The 22,089-nt window shown below is 31.9% G+C and overlaps 1 protein-coding gene across 3 annotated transcripts in view; it reads left to right on the top strand.

Annotated features, from left to right (window-relative positions):
• Nucleotides 1-22,089, top strand: part of ATRNL1 (attractin like 1) — a 760,501-nt gene that overhangs the window by 85,770 nt on the left and 652,642 nt on the right. For all 3 annotated transcript variants that reach the window (XM_041742630.1, XM_041742631.1, XM_041742632.1), the window contains exon 9: nt 4,515-4,698. In XM_041742630.1, the coding sequence (XP_041598564.1) occupies nt 4,515-4,698 (184 nt within the window). The remainder of the gene's footprint in view (nt 1-4,514; nt 4,699-22,089) is intronic.

The raw sequence follows: 22,089 nt of genomic DNA, 5'->3' as shown, positions 1-22,089 counted from the left end.
GTTTGGCACTTGTGTATGTGCTTAGTTCTGTGCGATTTTATTGCATATTGTTTCAGGTATCCACCACCACAGTTAAGATTATATCTATCTAAATCTATAGAATAGTTATATCACTATAAAACTCCTTCACATTGTCCTTTTAGACCACATTCACCACCCTTTCACCCTCACTCACCTCCCATCTCTAACCCTTCATAATCATTGATCTGTCTTCCAGTTCTAGAATTCTGTTATTTCAAGAATGTTATATAAATGAATCATTTACATTTAAGGTAATTTTGATATATTAGTGCTATGCTCTGTTATTTTAATATTTATTTCCTTTATGTTTCCCATTTCTTGTGCCTCTGTTTCTCTTTGCTAGTGGGTTACTCGAATGATTTTTAAAATTCCATTCTTGATTTATTTATAGTATTTTTGAATATATCTCTTTGTATAGTTTTTTTTTAGAGATCACACTGGGTGTTAAAAAGACATATTGACTGGTGTCTGGGTGGCTCAGTTGATTCAGCATCCAACTATTGATCTCAGCTCAGGTTTTAATCTATGGGTCACATTGGGCATAGAATCTACTTAAAAATATATATATATACAAATATGCAGTCATATATTTCTGTATGTGACTTATCACAGTCTACTAGTATCACCATTTTACCACTACGAGTGAAGTGTGGAAACTTTGCTTTCATTTACATCCCTTTACCTTCTCCAATTTTAAATATCATTGTCTCAGTATTACATGATGTTATAATTTTTTCTTCATCAAACATTTATAAACCTCATAGAGGAGAAGGATAGTCTGTTGTATGTAATCATATTTCTACTGTTTGTGGTTCTTTCCTGATGCTCCAAGATTCCTTCTTTTTTTTTGTTGTTTTGTTTTAAAGAGGTGCATGAGTGGGAGAGGAGAGGGGCTAAAGGAGAGGGAGAGAGAGAATCCCAAGCAGGCTCTGTGCTCAGCCTGGAGCCCTACATGGGGCTCAGTCTCACAACCCTGAGATCATGACCTGAGTTGATATGAAGAGTTGGATGCTTAACAAACTGAGCCACCCAGGTGCCCCCTGAGACTCCGTCCTTTATTATTTCACTTCTGTTTAAAAATTTTCCTTTAACCATTCTGTCAGGAGAGGGACATATTTCAAAAATTTTTAGTTTTTTTTTTCTTCTCATCTAAGAGTCTTTTTCTATTTTTTTTTTCCCCCACTTAATTCCTGAAGGATAGTTTTGCTGGAATAGAATTCATGCCTGACAGTTCTTGTTTTTCAGCACTTAAAAAATGTGCTACTTCTTTCAGCCATTATAGTTTCAGATGAGAAATCCACAGTTATTCAAATTGATGTTCCTCTATAAGTAACGTGTCATTTCTCTCTGGCTGCTTTCTTTCTTTCTTTTTTTTTTTTTTTGTCTTTAGTTTTTATAAGTTTTCTTATGATGTATCATGGTGTGGATCTCTTTAAATTTATCCTATTTGGACATCTTTAATGTTCATGAATCTGTAGGTTTGTGTCTTGTACAAAATTTAGATGTTTTTATTCATTGTTTCTTCAAATACTCTTTCAGTTTCTTTCTTTTTCCTCTTCTGGGATTTTAATGATATGAATGTTGAATCAACTGTTAACGTCTCAAAGCTCTCTGAGATTCTGTTGACTTTTTTTTCAGTCTGTTTTCTCTATTATTCAGATTGGGTAAGTTTTATTGACCTGTCCTCAAATTTACTGATTCTGTCTTCTATCAGCTCCACTCTACTACTGAGCCTGTATATAGAGTTTTTGTTCGTTACTGCATTTTTCTTTTTTCCCCTAAATTTCTTTGTTACTTTCTTTTTTAGCTGAGATTTGTTGTTTCAAAGATTTTGTAATTGCTTGTTCAAATGTTTTTTTTTTTATTATGGTTATTTAAAAATGCTTGTCAGGTAATTTCAACATCTTAGAGTTACTATCACTTGATTGTCTTTTTCATTAGAGTTGTGACTTTACTGGTTCTCAGTATGATAAATGATTTTTTTTCTTTTTTGATAAATGATTTTTTGTTTCTAATTGTATCCTGGACATTTTTCTCTTGTATTGAGACTTTTTGGGTCTCATTTAAATCTGTTTTAGCAGGCAGTCAAGGTTTAGGTTCATTCTTTGGTCTTGTGGGATCTCTTTTTCCAGTCTTGATCTGAAGGATGAAGAACCCTTTCCCTGCCAGCTTATTTTTAAACAGTGTTTACTGGGTCCCTCTTACTGGTGCTGCTAGGAACATCTGGGTTGTCCATAGGACTCCTGATCAATTTTGAGGAGGAATAAGGCTATTTGAGTTGCCTTTAATTTGCTAGATGGGGGAGCTGAGAAATGTTGGGCCTACATAGCCTTCTGTTGGAGGGGAAGGAGACACCTATCCTATAGTCCTGGAGTCTGTAATTCACCTGCCTTTACACTTTTCAGATTTCTCCTTTGGTTGTCTCTTGCACTATTTCTAGAGTCTGTCACACTTAGTGAGGAGGAGAGGAATAAATGAGTCTACACCATTTTGTTCCACTTATCAACTTTTAAACTTTTGGTGTGGTACTTAGTTTTTCTAACTCTAAATTTCCTCAGCTATAAAGAATAGAATGCAGTAGCAAACCTGTAAAAGGGTTATTGTTAAATAAAATAACGAGATACTTCTTGAGACATAGTATATGTTCTGTTAGATAATGATATTAGAGCTGATCTCAAGGTTGTTTATTGCATTATCGGTTTTTGGAGCAAACTGAAACCCAAATGAGTCACAATGTAGAGTTATTTAAATAAGTTATGTATCCTTAATAGAAAGGAATTTAGGTGTTGAAAAATAATAAATGGGTCATGGAAGAATGCCCCATTTGTTTTAATGAAAAAATAGTAAAATAGCATGATTTTTTTGATACAAGTATTTATAGGTATGGATGCACATGTTTGTAATTTAAATATATTTGGTATATGTGTAAAAAATATTTAGTAATATACTCTGAAAGTAGACTGAACATAACTAAATTGTGAAAATACTTCTAGGTAGTGGCTGGGAGAGAAGGTAATATTCACTTGTACATTGAAGACCTCTATTTCTACATTTTTTTAAAAATAAGAGGCAAACTTATCTTTATTAAAAAGAGAATGAATAAAAATATGGAAACCTTTAATTAGGTTAGATGAGTAGAGCTTTAATAAGTGGTTAAAGGACATTAAATTATTTCTGGTAAGTTATTATTAATGTCATTTTTAGAAATTACCTCCAAACTGTAATACTTATTAGTTACAAGTGTGCTCTGAAATTTCTCCATATATATTTAGTTTTATCAAAGTAAAATTAGCTTAGTGACCCTTTTTGATACTTCTATATTTTCTGACCATTGAAGTATCACTTTCTTAATTACCTTAGAATTATGTAAAAGTGAGCAATTTTTAAGATCACCTTTATTTTCTATTACTTGATTTGAGTATATGCAGTTGAGATGCTTACTATACCAATGTTAAATGACTAGTTGGCGGGAAGATGGAGGTATAGGCTGGGTGGATATCTAAAGACCAATAATAGATTTCTATAAAGTTACTCTTTATAATTGAAATTTTCCAAGTCAAGGATCTGTGTTTTATTTATCTGCATATTCTTAGAAGCATGTCTTGCATATGATTGATGATCATATCAGTGAATTTGCAGTAAGAAGTAAGTTCCTTTTAGCTAAACTAAGCAGAATCGGATTTAGGTATAGGAAGTTAATAATAACAAGAGTATTAGAGACAACAAAATGAGAGGGTCATCCAGAAATCTGGGAGCTGCCAAACACCCAGGTAGAAGCCTAGGATTGCATTTGTCACTGAACTATTCTAGGTGCCACTGCTGCCATTGAGCAGACACTACCCCTGCTGCTGTTACTTTAAGATCACACACTGCTAATTATCCACTGTAGCATCTGCCTGTTATGCTGCTAGAGATGAAGGTAGAATGTCTTTGTTACTTTCACCTTCTATTGTCTCACAAGTACCCCCTTGGTAAAACCTGTTCATACAGTTGTCGAGGGAGGTTTGGAAATTTAGTGTTTAGGTTTTCATTCAGCTCTGTAGAAGAGATGAAGGACCAGCACAGGGCTAAAAATTGCTAAGGGTTGAGGATCATATCTTTTTTAAATCTTTGTTATATCAGTGACTAATTCAGAGCTTGTCACATAATAGGCTTTCATAAACTATTTGTTAGTCTTTTTCTCAGAGTTCTTTACAAATACAGAAATGTATGTGAGAATAAAGTTTTCCTTTTTCTGTTGTACATCAAAAAATTTGGCATTTTCAATTTTCAGAGTTTAATCTACAGAAAGACCAGTCTTACTCAACTTCAATGTCTAACACCTAACATAGTAAACTAGCAAATATTTAATAATTGTTTTTGATTAAGTGAATGTTAATTATACTTTACTCATAAAAATGTGCTATTAGAATTTATGTATTGGTAGTTGAGTGACATATTAGTAATTTTTAAAAACTCCTTAAATTTCATGATTCATCTTCTTTCTCTTACAGCATCAAACACTTGGCTTGTTCCAGAAACTAAAGGAGCTATTGTCCAAGGTGGATATGGCCATACCAGTGTGTATGATGAAATAACAAAGTCCATTTATGTTCACGGAGGCTATAAAGCATTACCAGGCAATAAATATGGATTGGTAGATGATCTTTATAAGTATGAAGTTAACACTAAGACTTGGTGAGTAGATTGGGTAAAAATATGATGAGAAACTTTGCCATTGTTTTATTTTATATTCGTATAATAGTGGTGTTTATTAAATATTTTCAGGGAAACGTTTTTACCTTTTTCCCTGTTTATTTCAACTAATACAATTCTCTTATATAGCAAAGGCACAAAATAACACATTTTCAGTGTATTCATGGTCACTTTAAGTGACTGACTTTAAAACTTTTTCTAATTACGTAGATATACTTATTCTGTATGCATTACTTATAAGTACTGATCTCATGTTCGATTCAGATGAGCAAGTTTGCTTACCAGTGTAACTTTGAGCTTTGATATTTTCTGCTCTATGATTTTTTCTTTGCACTCATATTTTAATATAATTTGTAAATTTTAAAAGCATTTTTCAGTTTCATCATCTAATTTCCTGTGAAATGCAAAGCTTCTGCATTTAGGTAAATTTTTGTCCTTGTTAGAAACAGCGTTACACTGTACAGCTTGTGCTGGTTTTCTCATGCAGATATGTAAGAGTTTCTGTAGGGCATATACATAAATTGTTGTGTCTGAGGATATTTATATCCTCAACTTTACTACATGTTGCCCATTTGCATTTCAAGTCACTGTGGTAATGTACATTTCACCAGCTAGGTGTGAATGTCCCTGTTTCTTCATATTACCACCCACATTTGGTAACTGTGAAGCTATTTTCCTTTTGCACTTGCAATGGATTTGCATGGTATCTTAATGATACTTACTGTGCATACTCAAGATTACTGCTGTGGCTAAGCATCTTTTTATGTATTCATTTGCCATTTGTGTTTCCTATTTAGTGAATTGCCTATTTGTAAACATAATGTTCTCTTTATGTTTGAAATATTATTAATTTTTCACTTACTTTTTCCATTTATATGAGTTTTCCACGTATATATGTACATATATATATATGAGATTTAAAGTAGAATTTTTATTGTACTCAAATATTTACCTTTGTTAAACCTTGGAAATGATTCTGTAGTTTTAAGACATTACACATTCTTATAAACTCTTACCATGAAATTACTTTATGAGTTTGAATGAAATAGTTTTTCATCAAAGTTTGATTTGTTCTACCTTCTTCACTTTCAAACATACATTCTAATTTTTGTTTTATTTGAAAAGAAAGATGGAATTAAAAAAGATAAGACTTTTCCTTTGGAGGATTTGGTAATTTTTATTACCTTTTGTCTAATCAATATATTATTATTTATATTTTATAATATTAAAACCAATAAATCACTTTTTTACATAATTTATCCATTGCATTTTATTTTCTGCTTTAACATTTCTAACTTTTCCTCCTTCACTTTTTGTTTTGATAGCAAGAGGAATTGTGATTTAGTGACTAAAGCACTGTCAGTCAGCCTAACATATTTTTGTGATGTGAATGGATAAGAGAACCATGGGTATTATTTGAATGAAGTCAAAATGAGAGTTACTTGTTGCTCACCACTTGAATGGGATTTGCTCAGATTTTAATATATTTCCCTTCCTGAAAATTTCCCATAGTGAACTTTTGTGTAGAAGAATATTATCAATATTGGCAATTTTAATATATGCACAAATAACATTGGGTACTTATTCCTTAGGAGAATTTATTAAAATAATTTGTAAATTATTTACAGCACCTTATTAGAAATATAGGTGCATATAATATTTTAATATTTTACTGGTTCTGTTTTTAATAAAAATCAGTAAAATTATCAGTGAATACAAAATTACTTTTCTATTATTCTTAAAGTTTTGTAAATACTTCTCATTAGCTTAATTTTAAAGTTTATTTTCATATAACAATTAAAATATATTTCCAGTTTATCAAATATGCTGTAATTTAAAAATATCACAAATATATATCCATTGTACAGATTGATTTTAATTTTTTACCACCTTAAAAATAATCTAGTTTCATTTTTTAGTAGATATAGTTTAGTAGATAGGCTGCTTTGTTGAGGTATTAGTAAATGTTTGGAGGAGTTCTTTTTATTGGTGTAATGGATTATTTTGGAATATTATTTTTACTGAGAAAAATTAGGAATTACATATTTTTAGGCATTTTAGAACTACCAAGGCAGTGAGAATTTGTGGGTCAAGATCTAGGATAGGTGGAATGTCAAGTTGGGTAAGATTGGCATTTTGTGAAACTATTTTCCTTTAGATAATTACAAATACTGAAAGCTGTCTAAGAAACTGAGCAGAGCTTTTGTTGATTAATATAGAGGTCCAAAATTGGATCTTCAAGTGTGCTAAGGAAGATGGACTTTGCTACACACTTAAGGATTTGGCTTAGTTTCTGAAGTTCTAAGCCTGCTAGTGTGGGTAAGTCCACTTTGAATCATTGGATTATGGTGAGCTGTCCATAGACTAAGTAGAACAAAAGTAAATCCTCTCTTGGGGAAGGTATCACACAGAGCCTCAAATTGTTTCTTCAAAAAAACCCTATGCAATATCTGATACAAAATAAAACAATGGTGAGTGTTAGAAAAAGGTATGAAAAAATAGTCATAAGAAACGTAGCTATAGGATAATGGTGTTTTCAGATGGAGACTTTAAAATAAAATGTAGAAAATATTAGGAGACAAATGGAAACTTTTACTAAAGAATCAAATGGAAATTATGGTAATGAGGAATACATTAAATGAATTAAGAATTCCTTAGATGAGTTTAACAAGTTAGATACAGCTGAGGAGGGAATTAATGAGATGGAAGACAGATCAAAACAAAAACGCATACCTAAATAAAGAGAAGAATGAAAATAAAATAGGAAAGGAAATATAAAGGACCTGTAGAAATGGTCTAACATGCATGTGATTGGAGTCAAGACGAAGAAAAGTCATGAATATTCTGAAATTTATATGAAGAACAAAGCTAGAGGACTTCTCTACCAGATCTCATGATTTTGAAGCTATAGTAATTAAGTGTTGTTGCAAAAATAAGGAAGTAGGCCAATATGGCAAATAAGAATTCCAGATGTGCCCATTTGTGGACATTTAATTTATGACAAAGTTGAACTACACAGCTATTTTTATGATAAATTATTGTAGGCCAGTAAGATATATGATTGAAAAACTGAATATTGGGACCTACTTCACACCATCCACAAAAATCAGTTTCAGATCAATTATGGATCCAAATATGGAAGATAAAATAATAAGTATTGTACAAGATGACACAGACAAATATCTTTATATCATTGGTAAAGAAAGACTTTTAAATTTAATTTTTAAGTTTTAAATTTAAATATTTATTTATTTAAATACTATTAATAAACAAGAAATGATAAACTGAACTATATATGTCTAAAAATATCCAAAAACAAGAAGGTTAAAAGGCAAGTTGCATTGTGGGAGTATTTGCAACACAGGAAGCCAACAAAGGACTCTCTGAAAATACTGAGAAGAACTACAAATCAATAGGAAAATGTCAGATATCTCAATAGAAAATATGTAAAAGTGTTGAACAGATACTTCACAAAAATGGATATTTGGATGGCCAAAATACATTTTAAAAGGTGCTCAACTTTATTAGTCATTAGGGCAATTTAAATTAAGACAATGTTGATGTACCACCACACATCCACTTAAATGGCTAAAACTTACCAGACTGCAAATATCAAGTGTGTATCAACTGCTAGAAGCATTTTGAAAAAACTTTTGACAGTTTCTGCTAAATTTGAATACACTCACACTCATAATGTATGAATCCTCTGAAATAGTTATTCTAGGATGTATCCCAACAACTGCATATATGTGTGAACTGTAGTCATATAGAAGAGTATTCATGACAGCTTCTTTATAATAATCAATAATTGGAAACAAGTGAAAATCTGTCATCGATTCAAATGGATATGTTATATATTCTCATAGTGGAATGCTATGCAATAATGAAAATGAAAGAAACATCTCTGTAGGCATCCATGCAGTTGTAGCTCACCAAAATAATGTTGACCAAAAGAAGTCAGACACAGAATATAGTATGATTCTACTTATATGAAGTTTAGAACCAGCAGAAATTAATCTATCGTCTTAAAAAGTTATAACAGGGATTGTCTTAGGCTAGAAAGAATTGAATAGCAATTGATGAGCAATAGGGAAGCTTCTGGAGTGGTTGCACATGGGTATTCAGTTTGTGATAACTCATTAAACTATACTCTTAAATTATGCTTACTTTTTGGTATAAAGTCATAAAAGTTTATTTAAAAATAGAAATCTGTATTTGATTTGACTCTGTGGGTTTAATATTATATGCTTATAGTTTATGATAATTGGAATAATGAAAGAGGGTCAATTTTTAATATATAAATATTATATAAAAATTTATATTTAAAATATTATAAAAAATTTATATTTAAAATATTATAAAAAATATATTATAAAAAATACATTTTTTTTCTGCCATTGTTAGAAAAGGATTGAGTTATAAAAGTTCAGATACGCCCCAAGCCATTGCTGCTACTCTACTACTTCAGGACAAGTTGAGTTAGGTTTCTTTAAAGAGTAAAAGAGAGCAAACATTCCTTCCTGTATTTATGGGAGTTCTATTTCTCAAAAATGTCTCCATCTATATTGTTAGAATGTACTAGTAATTGGTATCATCATTGAAGAGATTTCAAACTTTGCTGTAATGATTTTAGGTACCAGGCCATTGTCTTGATTTCTTAGCCTTGTTAGATATCTCATAACATTCTTTGCACATAACGTTTGTAGAGCTTACAGTAGGAGGCTTTTCTATGGAAACTTTCAGATTTTCTGATCTTTTTTTGAGGTCCTTTCCTCTACTGCTGTGTTCTTTCAGTCTGTGAAAAAGCCCAGTAAACTTTACAGTAGGAGGCTTTTCTATGGAAACTTCAGATTTTCTGATCTTTTTTTGAGATCCTTTCCTCTACTGCTGTGTTCTTTCAGTCTGTGAAAAAGCCCAGTAAACTTTAGCACATAAGGAATATATTAAACATTATCATTTACAACTTACAGCTGTAATGATCAATTAGGTAATTTTTTTTTCATTTTTTTCAAGTGAAAGAAAACAGATTCAGCTATACTTCTAAAAATGTTAAAAAGTTAAGTGCAAGTCTAATGATATGCTTCTCTGGTACTATATTAATTCTTTGAATAATATATAAAAATTTTTGAAATCACAGTTACTTAAAACGTGTTTTTATAATGATGCTATGTCTGATTACATAAAATGACTTATTTTACCTTCTTAAAATTGATATAACGGGAGTTATTTTTACATTGAATGATTCAAAACTATCTTATTAAATTACTGAATTTTTGTGATTTCTCTAACATTTTAGCTGTCAGGTTTTGGAAAGTGATGCAGGACAATTTTATAAATGTTATTAGTTTACTTACATTTTGGCAAATACTGATGAACAGGATATGGTGTTCATCTTTGCTTATTTCTTTTCATGATTAGTGTCTGAAATTTTTTTAGCAAAATTGTTGACTCTATCAAGTACTGTGTTGGGAGTAATTTTAAGATGTTCTCAGTAAGGAAGACAGATAATTTAAAATTTTATGATTCATGTGTATGTGAGAAGTAATAGAAATACACATACATGTGTGTAAAGAAGTAGTACAGCAGATTTATTAAAATGAAAAAAATATATAGGCAAAAAAAAATACTGTCTTTATAAACATCATGATATGGGGCACCTGGGTAGCTCAGTCAGTTAAGTGTCTACCTTTGGCTCAGGTCATGATCCTGGAGGCTCGGTATTGAGTCCTACATCAAGCTCCCTGCTCAGCAGGGAGTGTACTTCTCTCTCTACCCCTCACCCTGCTTGGCTCTCTCTCGCTCTCTGTCATGCAAATAAATAAAATATATATTTTTTATATTATTTAAAAAAATATTTCATTTATTTATTCATGAGAGACAGAGAGAGACAGAGAGAGAGGCAGAGACAGAGGCAGAGACAGAGGCAGACAGAGAAGCAGGGTCCATACAGGGAGCCTGATGTGGGACTCTATCCCCAGACCGCAGGATCACACCCTGAGTGAAGGCAGGTGCTCAACCGCTGAGCCACCCAGGCGTCCCATAAATAAATAAAATCTTAAAAAAATAAACATCATGGTATGTTATGGGATTTGGAATTTTGGAAGGTGTAGTTAAAATCACATACTGATAATTTGAAGAATTACACATATCTTTAGAGCTCTACCTTTTAAGGTAATTTTTGAGATATAGAGTACTTTTTTCCTAGTACTCTTTTATAAACTGGGAAATAATGAATATGGCATCTGAAAGCATATGTTTATAGTTTTAGAACAATAATGTAGTAAACACCTCATCCACCTGAGCTAAGTAAGAGGACATTACAATACCCCCAAGAAGATCTCATGTGTACCTCCATGATGGCATTCCCTTCATTATCCCTGAAAGAGATAACCATTATTCTTAATATTGTATTATTTTTTTGCTTTCCATTGTTTTTTTAATATGTAAAAAACATATTTAGTTTGTCTCTTTAGTTTGTCTGTTTTTGAATTTTGAATCTTATTGTTAAACATTGTATGTTTTCCTTAGAGATCTTTTTAAAAAATCAAATGTATGTGTTACAGACATATTTTAATGGGGGAGGTAGATAATAAAAATGGAAATAAGTAAAGTATATTTAAATGTCAATAAGCGCTATGGAGGAAACAGAAAGCATGGAAAGAGGATTAGTTTTAGGTTTCTATATTTCGATAGGGTAGTGAGAGAAGACATCACCAAGACCATATGTGAGTAACGACCTGAAAGAGGTTAGAGAGGGAGCCATGCCAGAATCTGAGGGACAAATGGAAAGCTAGTGCAAAAACCTTGAAATGGGAATATGCTTATCATTTGAAATGCAAAGTGGCCAGTATAGCTGGGGTAGAGGGTCTTAGAGTGGGTTGGGTGAAATGGTGGAAGACGACCTTAAAGTGGTACACTTTAACCACTGTCACATAGAGACATCAAGCTCAATAAAGGGATTTTGACTTTTCACTCTGATATGGGAAACCATTGGAGGGTTTTGAATAGAGATATGAGATACTCTGCCTTAGGTTTTGGCTGCTGTGTTGTGATTATGATGCAAGAGCAGAAGAAAGACCACCATTTAGGAGGCTAGTATAATAATCTAAGAGACAAATGATAGCATCTGGGACCAAGGAGGCCATGAGCAAGTGATGAGGTTTGGTTAGATCCTGAATATATTTTCAAGGTAGAGTCAAGAGAGATTGCATAGACTAAGGGATTGGAAATAGAGTGGAAGAGAGAACAAGTGAAAGAGAATTAGGCTTTTGGCCTTAAGACCTGAAAGCATGGAGTTGGCATTAATGGAGATGATGAAATTTGTGAGAGGAGTAAGTTTGGTGTAGAGGAAGATTAGAAGTATTAGATACATTTAATTTGAGATATAGATTACACATCCTAGTGTATATGTTAAATAGGTGGCTGGATATTGGAATTTGGGCATCTGGATGCTAATTTTCTCGTCAGAGAAGTAAGGATAAATAATCAGAAAAAGAGACAGAATGAGCAGTTAATGGGTCAGCAGGAAAAACCAGGGAAGTATATGTTCTAGAAGCCAAGAGTGTGTTTCAAAGGAGGGAGGAAATTTGTCACCCATCAGAAGCTGCTGTTGGGTGAAATAATATGAGAATTAGGAAATGTTTGTGGAATCTGGCAAACTGGAGTTCTTTTGGTGACCTTGATATAAGTGGAGTGGTAGAATGAAATTCCGATCAGCATGAATTCTAGTCAGGATGGAAGAGGAATTGCAGATAAGTGGTAAATGTTCTGAGGAGTTTAGTTGTAAGGGAGAGAAGTAGGGCAGTGGGGGTTAAAGGAGGTGGGAACAAAAGAGGGCTTTTGTTTTTTTAAGTTTGGAGAAATATGTTTTTTGGCTTACAGGATGATCAATAAGATGTAAAAAATAAAAATGATGCAAGAAAGGGAGGAATTTGCTAGAGGGATGTACTTAGAACAAGTAGCAGTAGGATCTAGTGAACATAAATAGGATAGCTTTTAGGAGCATAGACATTTTATTCACAGGAATAGGAGAAAAGGCAAGTTTTATGAATATGGTTGCAGGCAAATGGGTAGAAGTGGCGAGAACTTGTGAAGATTTTGATTTTTTTTTATTCTTAATGAAATAGAAAGTTAAGTTACCACTCGGGAGTGAGAAGGAGGGATATTTAGGAGGGTGGAGGGATGGGCAAAATGGACGAGGTTAAGTGGGTGATACAGATTTTCAGTTATGGAGTGTATAACTATGAGAATAAAAGGAACAGCAGAGGGAATATAGTCAATGGTACTATAACAGTGTTGTTCAGTGACAAATGATAGCTACACTTGTGAGCATAACATAAGGTACAGAGTTGTTGAATCACTGTGTTGTACACCTAAAACTAATGTAATGTTTTGTGTCAATTAAACTACCCCCCCCAAAAAAAGAATTGGGGATTGGACATTTGAGGTTTGAAGAGAGGAGATAAGGTATGAAATGATCTTTTAGGAGGAAGAGGGAGGTATGGTAGAGTTGCTGGCAGAGTTGTAGTCTTGCATAAGAGACAATGTGTGAAAATAGATCCTTTTTATATTTTCTGTTCTACTGTGGATGGTATTTGAAATGTACCAAGTTTTGCTATTATGGACAGTCATAGTTTATATGTTCTTACTGTTCTTCTCTTATTTCATATATAGGTTTCTCTAGGTTATTTCCTTGTATTATAAATCCTTGGTCATAGGCAGTGCCATGCTCAATTTTACCCAACTATACTCCATTATCGTTTTACTAATTTATACCTTCACCAGTCATGAATGGGAGTTTCCAGTTCTCTACAATCTCTTCAAATTGTGGTGTTTGAGTTTTAAAATAAATTTTATCAAAATGATGGGTATGAAATGATGTTCCCATTTCGTTTTGCATTTCCCTGATTACTAAATAGGTGTTTATTGTCCATATATCTCTTCTTCCCATTTTATCATAATGGTTATTTTGTGTATCCTTCTTTTTGCTGTTAATTATTTGTTAGTTTAATACTTTGCAAACCTTTTCTCTCCCAGATTGCGAATTTTCATTCTGCTCTTTGTATGACATTGTTTAATGAATGGAGATTTTTAATTTAAATACAGAAATGATCAGTCTTTTATTTTTCAAAATCCTGTGGGTTGTATTTTGTGTTTTGCATAAATAATACTTTCCTATCTCAATATTTTTTATATTTCCTACCGACATTTTATAGTTTTGACTCTCACATTTAGTTTTTAATCCAACTGGGTAGGGATCCATTCTTTTTTCTTTTCTTTTCTTTCTTTTCTTTTCTTTTCTTTTCTTTTCTTTTCTTTTCTTTTCTTCTTTTCTTTTTTTTTATGTGGATATCCAATTGTCCTGGACCATACATTTTTTTTGTTTTTATGTTTTATGGTGATAATTTTCAATTCAAGAGTTAGAAAACAACTTTATGTGTAGAATTAAGGTGTGAAATCCAACATATGTAATGGTTATAAACCTATTTAGATGCTATATTTATTCTTAAGTAAGTTTTGATGAGATGTATTTTTAGGAATTTATTCAAGAAATCAATGTCCTCTGTTAAATTGTTATAATGGTGTTCATTATGTTCTTTTAGAATCTTTAATATCAGCAGCATCATTTTTTAAAAAGATTTTATTTATTTATTCATGAGAGACACAGAGAGGGAGTGGGAGAGAGAGAAAGAGAGAGAGAGAGACAGAGAGGCAGGCAGAGGGAGAAGCAGGCTCCATGCAGGGAGCCCGATGTGGGACTTGATCCTGGGACTCCAGTATCATGTTGTGGGCCGAAGGCAGGTGCTAAACCACTGAGCCACCCAGGCATCCCAGATTCAGGTTTTTAATTTTTGGTAGAATACTAAAATGTTGTATCCTTCTGTGATTTTTTTAAAACAATTTTTATTGACATAAAATTCATTTAACAGAATTCTCTACTTTAACTGTTTTTTAAATGTACAATTTAGTGGTTTTTAGTATATTGATAATGTTTTGCAACCATCTTTATTATTTCCACAATATTTCCATCATCCCAAAAGAAATCACATACCTCCCTAAACACTCTTCCTCCATCTCCTGGAAACCACTAATCTACTTTCTGACTCTAGATTTGCCTGTGGTGTTATTTTAATATTTCATTTTTTATAGCCAAATAATATTTCACTATATGAATATATTACATATTGTTTATTCACTCATGAGTTGATGGACATTTCAGTCATTTTCACTTTAGTATATCATGAACGAGGCTGCTATGAACATTCTTTTTTTAGCTATGAACATTCTTGTAGAGGTTAACTTTATATATCGGTAAAGTGGTGGTTAAAATGGTTCCAGTTTTCTCAACTGTGAAGACAGTTTTTCCTTTTTAAATTAATAAACACCTGGTTAGAGATACTTTTAGACTATGTATTTTGTTTCTTTTTTCTTTTTTTTGTATTTTGTTTCTTATTAAACTTTACCTAATAGTTTTAGCATCCACTGATCATTCTTGTGAGAAAATTATTACCATGATGGCTACTGAATGGTGATATCTAGTTTTATTATTCCTTCTAATGTGCCCTGAATTTTTCTTCACTTAAATCAGTATGACTTGATAGATTTTATTTTATTCAGTGTTTTATAATGAATTAATATTATTCTTTATTTTATTGCTTAATGTGTCCCACATTTGGCCCCTTGAGCTCCTTCCAGCCAGGCTACTGTGTTCTTTACACATGTTCCTGTTGTTTTTTGTGCAATCCTCCACTTTCTGGCACACATACAAAAAAAATTCATTTTACATCTTATTCTTTCCCTGCTGGAATAAGTAATTTCCCCAAAGAACCCACATTCATTTTAGTGGAGAATAACATTTAAAAAACCAAGATTAGGTAATAAAAAAAAAATTTAAAAAAAAAAAAAAAAAAAAGGGGATCCCTGGGTGGCGCAGCGGTTTGGCGCCTGCCTTTGGCCCAGGGCGCGATCCTGGAGACCCGGGATCGAATCCCACGTCGGGCTCCCGGTGCATGGAGCCTGCTTCTCCCTCTGCCTGTGTTTCTGCCTCTCTCTCTCTCTCTCTGTATGACTATCATAAATAAATAATAAAAAAAAAATTTAAAAAAAAAAAAAAAAAAACCAAGATTAGGGCACTAGGTTTGTTTACTGTTTTTTTTTTTTTTTTTTTTTTTTTGCGGGGGTGTTTATTGATTTTTGGTGTGTTTACAGATCATTTCAGAAGATAGAGCCAGAAAATGTGCAGACATACATATCTATGTCTATTTATAGAAATATATATATCTCTTTCTCTATGTATCTGTCTGCCTAAACCTTGTCTAAGCTGCATAATGATGTAGTACAATGTCACAGGGTTTATTCTAGCCTTCCTCTCTTCCACATTTGTATATCCCTTCTGACAATGAGAAACCTGGATCAAAAAATATCTTTGATTTATTTCATTGGAGTTTTGTAATTTTTTTCATATAGATCTTACACATATTTTGTTAGATTTATGCCCATTTAATTTTCTTTTTTTGGTGCTAATATAAATGGTGTCTTTAATTTCAAGTATTCATTGTTCATTGGTGGTATATAAGAAAGCAATTGATATTAGTTTATTAACCTTATATTCCTTAACCTTGCTATAATCGCTTAGTTCCTGGAATTTTCTGCTTGATTCTTCAGAATTTTCCCTGTAGAAAATTATGTCATCTGTGAGCAAATATAGTTTTATTTATTCCTTTCCATTTTGTGTATCTTTTCTTGTCTTATTGCATTGGTTAAGACTTCCAGTACAGTGTTGAATAGAGGTGGTTACAGAGTATATTTTACGGTGTTCCTCTTCTTAAAAGGAAAAAATCTAGTTTCTCACTGTTAAGTATGATTTTTGTTTTCTGTAAATTCTTTTATTAAACTGAGGAAGTTCCCCTCTATTCCTAGTTTGCTGAGAGTTTTTATTATGAATAGATGCCGGATTTTGTCAAATGATTTTTTCTGTATCTGTTGATATGATGCTATGATTCTTCTTTCTCCTATTGATGTGATATATTACATCACTTGACCTTCAAATGTTTAATCAGCCTTGCATACCTGGATAAATACTGTCTGCTTAATCATTAGATAAAAACTGTTTTCAGGGATCCTTGGGTGGCACAGCGGTTTGGCGCCTGCCTTTGGCCCAGGGCACGATCCTGGAGACCCGGGATCGAATCCCGCGTTGGGCTCCCCGCATGGAGCCTGTTTCTCCCTCTGCCTGTGTCTCTGCCTCTCTCTCTCTCTCTGTGTGACTATCATGAATAAATAAATAAAACCTTTAAAAAAAAAGATTTAAAAACTGTTTTCAGCTTAAGTTTCTCTCTAGTAACTGAATGTTTTTTCCTTGATCCATGTATTTCCTTTACTATTTACTAGATAGTTTTTATTTTGTAAAAAGATATCATAGACTACTATATTTTATTTTTTATTTTTTAAAAGATTTTATTTATTTGTGTGTGTGTGTGTGTGAGAGAGAGAGAGAAAGAGAGAGAGAGATGCAGAGACACAGGCAGAGGGAGAAGCAGGCTCCATGCAGGGAGCCCGACATGGGACTCGATCCCGGGTCTTCAGGATCAGGTCTGGGGCTGGCGGTGGCGCTAAACCACTGAGTCACCTGGGCTGCCCTAGATTTTAGAAGGGAAATGTGCCATATTTTTAAAAAACAGTTAACTTGAAAGTGCTCTATATTTGTCAATGGTAAAATTTTGTATATGTGTTGCTGAAGTGAGCATGATAGTGATATAATTTTGAATCTATAGCTTTCTTTGTAACCAGAAAGGCTTAGGAGAGAATGGGAGTCAAATTTCTAGATGACTCTTGTCGTTTATTATGAAAGCCTGGTATTCTTTCTTTTACAGGCATATTGAGATATAATACATATGCCATAAAATCCACCCATTTAAAATATACCGTTAAATGGTTTTTAGTTTTACTGTGTTGTCCAATCATTGCCCCAAATTAGAACCATTTTATCCGTGCAAAAGGAAACCCTATACTTATTAGTAGTTAATCCTTATTTCCCTTCAAACCCACAGCTCTTGGTAAGCATTATTCTACTTTCTGTCTCTAAAGATTTTTCTTCAGGACTTATAAATGGATGATACAGTATGTGTTTTATTTTCTTAGTAATAGACTTCTTTAAGCATTAGTGAGAGCATGATTTCATATTGTAGCATGTATCAGCACTTAATTTATTTTTTTGTCAAAATATATTCCATTGTATGGATATACCACATTTTATTTATCCATTTGTCAGTTGATGGAAATTGGAGTTGTTCCCACTTTTTAGCTATTGTTAATACTTCTATGAACATTTGTATAGATGTTTTTGTGTAGAGGCTTGGTTTCATTGATCTTGGGTGTATATCTAGGAGTGGATTTGCCAGCTCTGTAGTTACTCTACAATTTAATTTTTGAGGAACTCCCAGACTGTTTTCCATAGTGGCTGCAGCACCATTTTACATTTCCACCAGCAGTGTACGAGGATTCTAAGTTCCCCATATCCTTGTCAACACTTGTTTCTGTCCAACATTTTGATTATAGCCCCCCTAGTGAGTATGAAGTGGTATCTCATTATAGTTTTGATTTGCATTGTTATAATGGCTGATTATATTGAGCATCTTTTCATATGCTTATTGGCCATTTATATAGCTCCCTTGGAGAAATGCCTATTAGGATCCTTTGCCTATTATTTTATTTGAATTTATCTGTTTATTATTGAGTTATGAAGTCTTTATATATTTTGAGTGTAAGTCCTTTATCAATTATATGAGTTGCAGATGTTTCTCTCACAATGTGTTATTTTTCACTTAGTTTACAGTGTCCTTTGAACCTCAAAATTTTTAAATTTAAATGACGTCCAATTTGTTATTTATTTTGTCACTTATGCTTTTGGTGTCATATCTAAGAATCTGTTGTAGATTGTATTGTAGAGTATGGTCATGTTAACAGTGTTTTGTTTCCCAATCCATGAAAATGAGCTATACTTCCATTGATTCAGATCATCTTTAATTTCTTTCCTTAATATTTTTTAGTTTTCACAGCATAAGTTTTATAGTTACTTTGCTAAATTTATTCCTAAATATTTTATTCTTTTTGATACTGTGGTAAATTGATTTTTAAATTATTTTTATCTTAGGATTTTGCATTGGTAGTGTATAGAAATTCAACTGATTTCTATATATTGTTCTTTTACCCTATTGACTTACTAAACTCACTTATTATCACTTATTATTTCTAATAATTTTTTGTGGATTTATTAATATTTCTATATACAAGTTCATGTCATATGCAAATAGTTTTGCTTCTTCCTTTCTAGTCTGGATGCCTTTTATTTCATTTTCTTGCCTTTTTCCCATTCAATAACCTGTAGTACAATGTTGAACAGAATTGGCAAGAACAGACATCTTTCTTTTGTTTCTGATCTTACGGAGAAACATTTAGTCTTTCACCATTAAGTATTATGTCAGCTGCTTTTTTTTTTTTTTTTTTAATATCTTTGATGTTAGATTTCTATGGCTGCTGTAACAAGTTACTGCACACTATGTAGCTTAAAACAATGGAAATGTATTCTGTCACAGATCTGAAGGCCAGAAATCTAATACCAAATTGTGAACAGGATCGTGCCACCTCCAGAGGTGCTTGGGAAATTACTTTCCTTTCCTCTTTCAGCTTTTGGTGGCAACCAGTATTCCTGGAGTTGTGGATGAATTGTTCCATTGTCTGCTTCCAAGTTATATTACCCGCTCCTCTTTTTTGGTGGGTTTTTTATATTTAGAAGACCTATTTGTCATTGGATTAAAGTTAGAGGCATAATCCAGAAAGATCTCATCTCAAGATCCTTAATTTAATTACATTTGCAAGATACTTTCTCCAAATAAGGTAACATTCACAGGTTCTAGGGATTAAAACATGGATTTATCTTTTGGGGTAGAGTGCCATTCAGCCTTTATCAGGTTGTGGAAGTTCCTTTCACAGGAAGTTTCCTGTTTTGTTGAGTGTTGTTAGCAAGAAGGGGTGTTGGATTTTGTCAAAAATTTCTCCTCTGTTGAGATTGTCATTTAAAAAAATTTATTAACATGGTGTGTTACATTGATTTTTAGATGTGAAGCCAATTATGCATTCTTGGGATAAATTCCACTCAGTCATGGTGGAATATATCTTACTGGTTTTGGGTTGCTACTATTTTGTGGAGGATTTTTGTGTCTCTCTTCTAAAAGAACATTAGTCTGTAATTTTCTTGTGATATTTTTGGTTTAGGTATCAGACTCATAGTTTCTCATAGAATGATGTGAATAGTGTAATCCTATTTTATATTTTTGAAAAGTTTGTGGAGACCCTTAACTCTTATTTAAATATTTGGTAGAATTCACCAGTGAAGCCATCTGGCCTTCCTTTTTAAATATTTTTTACTTTTTATGTTGGAGGAAAGTTAAAAAATTCCTAATTCAATCTGTTTGTTGTAGGTCTATTCAGTTTTATATTTCTTCTTTTCTCAATTTTGGTAGTTTATATCTTTCTGGGACTTTGTTTATTTCATATTGTTTGTATATAGTTGTTTAGTATTGCATTATAATCTGACATTTCTGTCAGATTGGTAGTCATTTGCCTTTTTTTTTAATCCTGTCTCACAGCCTCTGCCTTTTATTTGTATATTTAATAGCTTTAATTTAATGTTATTTTTGATGTAGTTGAATTTGTCTGCCATTTTATTTTTTAAATATCTCATTTGTTACTCTAGATAATACTTTTTGTTACTCTTTTTTATAGCTCTGTTTGCATTAATTAAATATTTTCTAGTGTAACATTTTAATTCTTTAATAGTTTTTTAAAAAATATAATCATTTTAGTTACTTCTTTAGTGTTGATGTTAGGGCTTATCATATATACCTTAGCAGAATATACATCAGACTCACCCACTTAACTCCAGTAAAATATAAAAATGTTCCTCTTACAGAACTCTCTTCCCCTTTTTAAAATCTTTTTTGTGGTATTACAGTTATATATAACTGTATCTATATCTATATAGATATAATATATATTATAGATATAATATAGATCTATATATTATAATAGATATAGATAGATATATAATAATATATAGATCTATATATTATAGATATAATATATAGTTATATATAACTGTATCATATCTATATTTGTTCCAAAATCAATAATATATTGTTATTATACTAACTTTATATGACTTTTTCTTTCAAAGAACAGAGGAAAGAAGAACAAATGTATATTTCTTATATAAACTTGTTATTGAATATTTTTGTGTACTTATTTTTCATTTGTTCCTGTTGATTTGCATTACTATTTGGTATCAACTTTTTCAGTCTGTTACTTTGTGCTGTTATTGTTCAATATATTACATTTCTATGTTATAGGTCCAACAATACAATTATATATGTGTTGTTTTATAATAATTGTTTTTCAAATGTATTAGGAAAAGAAAGAAGAAGAAATATGCATTCATACTTTTATAATTACATAATTGTCTTTTCTAGCACTCTGGATTGAAATAACTGATCTAAGATCGAAGAACTTCCTTTAATATCTTGTAAAGCAGATCTTCTACCAACAAATTTTAATTTTTATTCATCTGCTAATTGTCTTTATTTGGTTTATTTTTGAGAGATTTATAAATATGAGATTCTTTGTTGACAATTTCTTTTTAGATTTCTTGAGGTAAAATTGACAGATGAAAATTGTGTATATTTAAGGTATACATGTGATGTTTTGATACACATACACATTGGAAAATAATCACCATCGTCATCATTTTACATAGTTCCCATTTTTTTTTTTGGTTTGTATAGTGAGATTGCTTATGATGCACTGCTTAGCCAATAAATTTAAAGTATACAATACAGTCTTATTGACTGTAGTAATCGTGCTGTACATTAGATCTCCAGAGCTTATTTATCTTGCACAACTGAAACTTTGTATGCTTTGACTTACATCTCTCCATTTCCCCCATTCTCAGCTCTCGCAAACACCATTTTGCTCTCTTCTCTTTTGAGTTTGACTTTTTTAGATTTCACATAAAAGTCAAATCATACAGTATTTATCTCTCTGTGTCTGCCTTATTTCACTTAGGATAATTTTCTCCAGATTCATCTATTTTGTTGTCAATGGCAGAATTTCCTCCTTTTAAAAAGCTGAATAATACTATATATATTTATATTTATATTGCATTTTTTTATTCATTCATCTATTGATGGACACAGGTTTGTTTCCGTCTTGGCTACTATGAATAATGCTTCAGTGAACATGAGAATGAAGATATATTTTTGAGATAATGATTTCATTCTTGGACATATACCCAAGAAGTGAGATTGCTTAATAGTATGA

The sequence above is a fragment of the Vulpes lagopus genome, chromosome 2 (assembly GCF_018345385.1).
Source record: "Vulpes lagopus strain Blue_001 chromosome 2, ASM1834538v1, whole genome shotgun sequence".
Taxonomy (NCBI): domain Eukaryota; kingdom Metazoa; phylum Chordata; class Mammalia; order Carnivora; family Canidae; genus Vulpes; species Vulpes lagopus.
Note: the sequence above shows the minus strand (reverse complement) of the source record. Positions and strands in the feature narration are given on the sequence as shown.